The sequence below is a fragment of the Cynara cardunculus genome (genome assembly GCF_001531365.2).
Source record: "Cynara cardunculus var. scolymus isolate 2C chromosome LG 11, CcrdV1, whole genome shotgun sequence".
Classification (NCBI taxonomy): Eukaryota; Viridiplantae; Streptophyta; class Magnoliopsida; order Asterales; family Asteraceae; genus Cynara; species Cynara cardunculus.
Window position 1 is genome coordinate 19,580,459 of NC_037538.1, and position 9,841 is coordinate 19,590,299.

At 34.3% G+C, this 9,841-nt stretch overlaps 1 protein-coding gene across 1 annotated transcript; it reads left to right on the forward strand.

Moving 5' to 3' along the window:
• Positions 1-4,061: 4,061 nt before the first annotated feature.
• On the forward strand, positions 4,062-9,841 carry LOC112522127 (probable ADP-ribosylation factor GTPase-activating protein AGD9). The gene is made up of 7 exons (XM_025131207.1): positions 4,062-4,163; positions 4,262-4,380; positions 5,444-5,870; positions 6,043-6,300; positions 8,193-8,315; positions 9,409-9,510; positions 9,596-9,841. Exons 1-7 carry the CDS (start codon positions 4,095-4,097, stop codon positions 9,701-9,703), a joined length of 1,206 nt encoding a protein of 401 aa, XP_024986975.1. The 5' UTR covers positions 4,062-4,094; the 3' UTR covers positions 9,704-9,841.

Consider the following 9,841-nt stretch of genomic DNA (forward strand, 5'->3'; position numbering starts at 1 on the left):
TGGAACTGAAATTACAGACACAGAAATACATCGAAAGGAAAAAGGGATTATCATCAAATCACTGAGAGAGAGGATCAACACTTCTTTTATTATTTTGATGATATTTGACATTGAGATATATTGATTTATTAATGGTATTTATGTTTATTTAATTTTTTATATAGATTAACATTTTAAAAGGGTTGGTCAAATTGAACGGACTCCATTAGTTTGGAGGGTCAGTTAAAAATGAGCCAACAGAATGGGTAGTTTAAGGGAGCCAACCCCATTAGTTGCCACAAAGGCATCTCAACCACTTTTTGTATACATACAATTCATTATCAGATTTTCATATCTCCATCAATATGAGATAAAAAAATACTGAACCACAATTCAGTTAACGAAGATTACTCAACCATTTAGGTGCAACATCAATCTTGTGTTTGTTTACTTTTATACTTTAATTTGTTTTTAACTTTGTGTTTTGCATGATATTTTAACTGTGTTTCTCACTTTAATTTAACCATTTGGTTGGTTTTGATTCCACCTATGGTTATGGATTTCAATGCATCCATCACTTCTTTATATATCGTTCATCTTCTTCCAAATTATCATCTTTCCACCAATGTGGGATGATGAAACTCAATCTTATTTCAAGATGATTGATATTTTTGTGAAATGAATAATTTGTTTTCAACTTTGTATTTTGCATGATATTTTAACTGAATGTTTTGGACTATAGTTTTTACCATTTGGTTAGTTTTGATTTCAACAATGGTTATAGATTTTTCAAAGCATCCATTACTCTTTTATATATCCATCATATTCTTCCAAACTATCATTTTTTCTACCAATGTAAGATGATGAAAGTCAACTTTATTTCAAGATTTGAGGAACACTAAAATCTCTTATTGTCATGTCATCATAATTGGTTTCACTTTTAATTTTGCACTATAATTTTTACCCTTTGGTTGATTTTAATACCAACTATGGCTATTGATTTCAAATAGGATCATCTAAAATAAGACAACCCTATGCATCAAACCTCATGAATTGGCACACATTAGTTTCATTAAATCTTTCATCTTCTTACCAATGTGGGACAACTAAAACTAAACCACAATTTATAGTTTGAGAATACTTCTAATCCACCTTTCTTATACACACCACTTTATTTAAATCTTTCAACTTCTAACCAATGTGGGACAACAAGAACTCAATCACAATTCACCATTTAGAAATATTTAATTATCATGATGTCACATCAATATCCCAAAGGTTTTCTTTTATGTATATAAAGATATAAATATATTCATAATATTTATGATTGTAACCACAATTCATTTTTATTTTTATATAATAAGATTTGTTTTGCAAAAATAGTATCATCCAAATAAGATAAAATTATGAGTCAAGCTTCTTGAGTTGACATAATGAATTTCATTCTTCTTTCTTGTACACATCTCCTCATTTCAATTTTTCAATCTCTCACCGATATGAAATATCTCAAACTCAACTATAATTCACCAACACCTCATTACTCAATTATCATGATGTCATCTCAATACCTCTTGGTTCTTCTTTAAATATATATATATATATATATATATATATTATTTTTATATAATAAGATTTATTTTACAAAAATAGGGTCATCCAAATAACATGATCATATAGGTCAAGCCTCATAAGTTGAAACAAAGAATCTCATTCTTATTTCTATACACATCTCATTTCTAATATTTTAACGTCTCACCAATGTCGGATATTTTAAACTCAACCATAATTCATCAAAACCTAAATACTCAAGATTTGTTTTGCAAAAATAGGGTCATCCAAATAAGATAACCTTATGAGTCAAGCCTTTTGAGTTAACACAATGAATCTCATCTTCTTTCTTATACACACATCCTTATCCCAATCTTTCAACTTCTCGTCAATGTGGGATATCTCAAACTCAACCACAATTCACCAACACCTCAATACTCAATTCTCATGGTGCCACCTTAATACTCTTGGTTCTTTCTTTAATATATATATATATATATATAGAGAGAGAGAGAGAGAGAGAGAGAGATTTCTATGATTTCTTACCATTGTTTGATGTACATTTGTCATATTATATTTGATTCATGACTTTTGTAAAACATTAAAGACTATTTTGTTGAAATCTATTGTGTATCTGAAATCCTATATTCCCATATTTTGATCACCTTAAGGATTGATTTTTTTTAATGGGGTTTAATTTGATTACATTTTGGGAGATTGATTTACAAATTACGTTGATAAATGCATAATTGTTTAAATTTGTTAACTTTATGAGATTCGACAATTTAGTTTTTTGGTTGAAAAATTGTTAGATGTTCAAATGGTTTGAGCTTTTGCCATATTTATATTGTTAAAAATTTGAAAACTGGACGCTAAAATGCATAATGCTTGAAATCACATGTTGTTGGCATGTTTCATCATCCAAACATCGGGTAATGTAATTTAGTCTGTAATGCATTAGATATATAGGCGTATGGGTTAGTTTTTAACCAATTGTAGCTAGAGAGTAATATCAAGTCATCGAGGCATTATGGTACAGACTTGTGTAAAGTCATACATTGGCCACTGACTCAAAAGGTGAAACCTTCTGATGAATTAGTATGTTCCAGGATCATTAGAGTCGTGTGCCAGAAATTCGCATCAAGACAAATATGGATAACCATTTGATCTGCAGTGAAACTCAAACAATGACATGTTGCCTACTTTTGTGTTCCGCCACAGTTAACAGAAACATATATTTCTTGTCATTTGAAAGATGTTAATTGGAAATTTAAATATGGTATATTTGGAAAAGAGTTGTTCATGATGTAACACATTCAATGGGGAAAATATATGTTTTTGTACATTCATTTATCTTTTCGTTTCATATTTCTCACATAAACTTCTTGAATTCACTAGACGTGAAGCCTAACACATTTTCTTGTCGACATGTATAACAAATCATAAGGAGACCTGATTTGGATGAGAGCTTGTTAGATGTTTATGGAGGATGGCCGTTGAGAATCATCGATTTTGGAATATAGCAATTTTGATATTTATTTATATTATTCCAGTTTTGTTTCGAAGTATCATAAATGTTTCTCATGATAATCACTGTAGTACACGATTTTCAATATCATGTACCGATCAAATTTATAAATACCATACCAACCACTTTAGTTGGTACCAATTAAATTGATAGTCTAGGGGTGAGCATAGGCGGGTACCCGTCCCATTTGACAGGAACTGACGGTTCTTGAGATATTGGAACCGGAATCGGAACCGCCTAGTGCGGTTCTTGAATTTTTGGAACCTGTTCCGGGTACCCGCTTCCTAAAATATTAAAATTTTGTTATTTAGAAATAAAAGATAAAAAATTGCCAAAACACTAAATAAATAAACAAGAATACAAATTATACAGAATAATGGTTACAAATATTGTTTAACGATTACAAACCATAATAGACTAATAGTAAATGTTGAAAGTTTAACGATTACATATTATAATTGTAAATGTTGAAAGTTTAACGATTACATACTACGAATCCAATTGAACACACAATTTGAAAAAATACGAATCATTTTATCTCAAATTCTGAACCTAGAGTTATAAGTTCTTGACCTAATTTAAATTTAGTATTAAAAAATTATTATTTTTTATTGAAAAATATTGGGTACTCGGAACTGGTCCCGATGGGTAACGGTTCCGAAAAATTGAGAACCGGAACCATTCTCAATCAGTTCCGTATTTTAGGAACCGGAACCACTCGAATAGATTCTGGTTCTGAAACCGGCAGTTCCAAGGCAGTTCCGGTTCTGCATTTGGATACCCGGTTCCTCTTGTCAATCCTAATTGATATGGTTGATGATACAAATGAGTAGAGCAAGCGCATTTTGTAAAAATCGTGTAGCACACAAAAGGAAAAAAGAAATATTAAATTAGTGGTTTAACATATATTTCTCTGGTATTCTTCTTTTTGTTGTATCTTCCGTTTCGTCGGTTAGCGTTTCCTGAAGGAGGTTTCTAATCTCTGCTTCGAAGAATCTCGAATCAATTTTCCTCCTTCGGGACCTTCTGGATTTCTCTAATGGCTTCTGATCATTTCACCGACAAAACCACCGTTTTCAGGAAGCTCAAAGCCAAATCGGAGAATAAGGTTTCAGAATTTCTTTTAAATTTAGATGTCTTTTTCCATCTCTATGATTTGTTCGTGGACATTTTTGTTTGATATTTTTGTGTGTTTAATCGTATCAGATGTGTTTTGATTGTAACGCCAAGAATCCAACATGGGCGTCGGTAACCTACGGGGTCTTCTTGTGTCTAGATTGTTCCGCCACGCATCGTAGTCTCGGTGTTCATATCAGTTTCGTTAGGTGATGTTTATTTATTTCCATGTTTTTGATATTTGTACGGTACGGCTATGTGATACATTGATGATCAGGCTGTAGAACGAACTAAGGTTGGCGTAAATCTGATTTGGTTGAAGTAAAAATTTGTTGTACGATGACAAATGTTTTAATTGAATGATCAATGTGTAAGCTGGACTAATTTAAATCCATGATAGTGTATGAAGATGAAGTACGTTTGGCAAATTCGAAATTCAAAGTTGTTTTAAGATAACCAAAAGTTGAGAACAGAGAACGTTGGCTTTTGTGATGCTAAAGTGATGGTAATTAGGAAAGGTCTATTGTTTTCTGTTGCAATTATCCCCCCTTAATTGCCATAGAAACGAGAGTTTGGCTATTTTTCTGGGAAATGATAAATTTACCTAGGGTTCATGCCTTGATATATGTGGTTGAATGCTGATAATTGGTACAATTGTCATACGGATGAACTAGTTGAATGCATGATTTTAGCCTAAGTACTTCATTCTCTCCATGTTCACAGATTGCCTGATTTTTACACATTATGGTTCTTAACTTTCACTAAATAAGAGTTTTTTTTATTAACCTAGATATTCAACCCGCTATGCGAGCCGACTAATCCCAGGGCGACAAGCGGGCAGCCTGGAGTCATTGCATTTGAACCTCCATGGCCACAAGGGGATTTTTTATTCCTCCTTGGATTCGGACATGGGACCTCCAGACACTTTTGATCTTTGGAGCTCAAGCTTAAATCAATCGGGCACCACCCTTGTGGTTTACTAAATAAGAGTGGAGTTTATATCTTAGTAGTTCATACTCTTGTCTGTTCCAAACAACTGGTTGGTTTTGACTGTTGATGATAAATACATTGATAGCCATATTGAACTGGACATATGCTTTGAAAATGTGAAAAATGGTGTAAAGACGTGAAAGTATTTGTTCTAGTTTTGGATGAGAAATTTGACATGTAAAAGTCAAACTAGGACACCCATTATGTTATGTAGGGAGTTTTGCATGTTAATTTTGGTAGGTATCATTTCTTCTTTACCTGAATCTTTTTTAACCTTCGTAGGTCAACCAATTTAGATTCATGGTCTCCAGAACAACTAAAAATGATGTGGTTGGGGGGAAATAATCGTGCTCAGGTCTTCTTCAAGCAGCACGGGTGGAATGATGGAGGGAGAATTGATGCCAAGTACACCTCAAGGGCAGCTCAGTTATATAAACACTTACTTGCAAAAGAAGTTGCAAGACTTTCTGCAGAAGCTAGCTTGCCATTGTCACCTGCTTCTCCTAAGTCAGCAGAAGCTGCCATCGGATCTCCTAACGTCACTCTCAGTGAAACCCCCAAAGAGAGCTCATCAGCAAAGCATGACACCAATGTCTCTGCTCCAGTGAGAGCTCCTCCTAAAATTCTTACAAGCTCTATCAAGAAACCTGTTGGTGCTAAAAAAACTGGGAAGACTGGGGGGCTTGGTGCAAGAAAGCTTAGTACCAAGGTAGATGCTTTTCTGTTATCTCACTTATCTTTGTTAATCCTGATTGACGTTGTAAGGTGTTAATGTATTTTTTTTCTTATAAATCTTATTATGCACGCTATTTCAGCATTTATTAGTCTTCTTCGTACATTTTGTGCACATTAATCATTTAGAGTTCATCACTTATTTGTAGACAAATGAAAGCTTGTACGACCAGAAGCCCGAAGAACCAGTTGCACAAGTGTCCACCTCAGCAAGTAGTACACCGTCGACCGCAACAACACCTTATAGCTCCCGTTTTGAGTATGTAGATAATTTCCATGATGCAGAGACAGGTCCTCGAGGCATGAATTCAATCAGTCATGCTGTGCCACCTAAGTCATCCAGTTTCTTTGCAGATTATGGAATGGACAGTGGTTTTATGAGAAAAAGTAGCTCAATGAAAGTACAGGTACACAAATTCTTCTACATGTTTGCATTAAGTGCGAGTAAAATGATCTGGTGTGAATATTAAAGATCCCTATGGTTGTAATAATATCTAGTTGATTGAACATCATTGTAGCGCCTAGAGGCTTTGAATCCAGTTCCCTAAGTCCCTGGATCACTTGGTTCAATTAGCTGAAGCAAACTTCTATATATCATATGCCCAAAATACTATGTTCATCTGGTGAATATTGACACACTTCTAGTACATAAATATTTTTTGGAAGTTGGAGATGACACAATATAGACTGGTGGTTATATAGGAGATGGTGATAGAAACTGCCTTATCGTACGCCATTCATCATATGAACTATTTATTGCTCAGGGTGTGTTTGATATGCGGACGAGATTGGACAGAATTGGATACAACTGAACAGGACAAGACTGGAGAGATGACAGTGAGGTTGGCGGGTGAAAGAATTAAAGAGCGTTGTAGGGTTTAATTTGACATTGGTAGTTCTGTAGTTTATCAATCTTTTCCCATCTCTCAGATCTTTCTTCCACCTATTTTGGGGGACCAAAAAATGCATTTTTGTCCCAGTCCCGTCCTGTCCCAGTCCAATGTTGCACTAAATGTGAGACAACAACCCTTTGTTCAGTCTTGTCCCGTCCTGTCCGATGTACCAAACGCACCCGTAATGAACATCCACATATCTTATAGGGGTGCCACCCACTTAAAGTATAACATCATTTCCTACATTTCTAGATTACCCCAAATTGTAATCATATTTTCTGCCTTCCCCATGCTTGCCTTTAGGTGCGGTCCTGTATATTGTTTTGCTAATTTAGTGCATGATCATCACTGGTATATTTTTCTTTAATAAACTTAGACATTTTCTGCTTTTTTATGGGAATTACTATTATATATGTCTAGTGTGCTTTATAGAATATGTGATAAAATTCCATCTGTGGAGTCTTTTTGTTGACCAGTCATGTCATATAGATCTGAGTTAGTCGTTGCACAAGTTGATCTCCCTGGAGAATCTCGTGTGGGTATTTTATATAATTTAACGGTCAAACTCATAAATCCTAATTCTTGATATAATAGAAGCTTGGAGAGGTATATCTTGAAGGATGAAGCTACCTAAGTATGTGTATATAAAGTTATAAGTATTGCTTCTGCTTAGATATGGAGGATCTTGTAGAATGGAAATTGTATAACGTGAACTTATCATAGAATTGATTTGATTAGGATCTCATGGATTTCCTGTTCATGACCTATGTCAATATCTTCCCTGCCATTGTATTTTGTATCCCCATTTCTGCCAATGCAAATTGAAGCGTTCCCACTTCCTAGATAATTAGGCATGCAAGATGTGATCTGCATCAATGGGCAGCCTGCCACTTTCATGAAGACGCATTTGTTAATGAAATATGCAGCACAACTGATAAAATAATATATGATTTAAGTTGATCTGAAGAATATCATGTATTTACTGCCTCTGTTCGCCAATTAAAGTTTGCTACTTTTTTTTTTGCAAATTGAAGCATTCCTATATCAGCATTGTGACAAATATGAATTCTTAAATGTACTTCACTTTTCATAGATTGGATGAGGAGTCATTTAGTTAATTTGCATTTAATCATGTGTAAGATTGTCTAAAACAGGTGCCTCTAAATTTAATATTATCTAGTGGAACTCTATGGGAGACAATAAACACCATAATAGTAATATAGCTCTACCTTTTGCTTTATTTATTTATTTTACTATTGTTGGTCCTTGCATCAACTTTATCAGCAAAATTTTGCTATTATTTGTTCCATTTGTATATCATCTGGCTTGTGAATCGCTACCCGCTGTTAGGATGCAGCCATATGTTAGCAGTCAGCCTGGAACATGATTTGTGGTTTGTTTATCAGGCTCCAGAAACTGATGAAGCAAGGAAGAAGTTCTCTAATGCTAAATCTATTTCCTCGGTACAATTTTTTGGTGATCAGAACAGAGTTAATATAGATAGTGAAGTCGCCTTGCAAAAGTTTTCGGTATGTTTTTTGTGTGAAATTCATCACTTAAAATACCTTCTTTATGTTAAATTAAGTCTAGATCATAATCTATTTATTTGTTTACCAACCATGGTAGCTTGTAAGTTGGCTTTTTTAAAGTCATCTTGCAATTCCATTAAAGATTTAATTAAATGGTTGATAACGAAAGCATCGGAAGACATGTTTGCTCTTTCTCTAACAGCTGAAATAGCTGCCTCCAAATCTATTAGGGGCATTTTGGTTTGCGGAATTCGAAGGAATTTGATGGAATTGGAATGACAAATTCCTTTGACCAAATTCTAATTCCTTTGTTTGGTTCATTTCTTGAAATGGATGGAATCCTTCAAATTCCATTGAATTCCATAAATTAATGAATTCTTTTGAGAGATTTCATTCCAATGAAGATAACTGTGACAGGGTGATAACTGTGACGAAGACAGTAGTGACATGGTGGTTGGTACGGTGTGGGCGGGGCGATGGGTGTGATAGTCCAAACAAAGACTATTGTTCCCGTTCTTTTGAGAGATTTCATTCCAATTCCTACCAACCAAATGCGTGGTCAAATTTCATTCCAATTCCTTCAAAGTCAAATTCCTTTGATGGATTCAAATTCCTTTGATGGATTCAAATTCCATTTTGTGAACCAAACACTGCCTTATAGTTTTATCTAACTTCTGTTTAAAGAGTTTCTCTTTTAATCTTAATAAAATCCAACTAGTTTTAACATGTGTTGATATAATCTTTAATGGGGGTGCCTAGGGACAAGTGTAGAGGAATTTCCTATTATTTGCGAGCAAAGATAATCAGGCAAATTGTTGGTTTTAAAAAAAATCATTTTATAGCCTTTCAAGTTGAAATGAATTTGGAAGAGTTTAGTGCATATACTCTAAAAAATTAACAATTTTAATGTTCCATTAGGTCGGCTTGGGCTATATTTGGCAATCTAACTGTTGGCTGATAAGCTAGCAGTAATCATACTTAAAAAAGGGTGACACTCGTCAAATAAGAGTGTGTTTAAAACTGTCTAAAGCAATTAGTATCGTACATTATGTGGCTGTAAATACCCGATTGAAATATATAATTTTGCATGTAGGGATCAGCAGCCATCTCAAGTGCTGATCTCTTTGGTCGTGAGTCGCCTAATTCTAATATCGATCTCAGTGCCAGTGACCTTATCAACCGGCTATCTTTCCAGGTACACTTTTTTTTTCTTTTTGAAGTATATATAGAAAAAGGTGGAAATTTGGAGATTGGAAATCTGATTGATCTGAAAGTTTCAGGCACAACAGGATATATCATCGTTAAAGAACATTGCAGGAGAAACGGGAAAGAAACTGACTACCCTTGCATCGTCTCTAATGAACGACCTTCAAGATAGGATCCTGTGATGCATTTTGTATATGCGTAGGAATAGAGAGAGGTGGTTACGCGCAAATAAGGTCTTGAAATTCTTGAGTCTTTTGATGTTTTTGGGTTGGTATGCATTTTATGTTTGATTGATATTACTATTAGTGATGATGATCCCC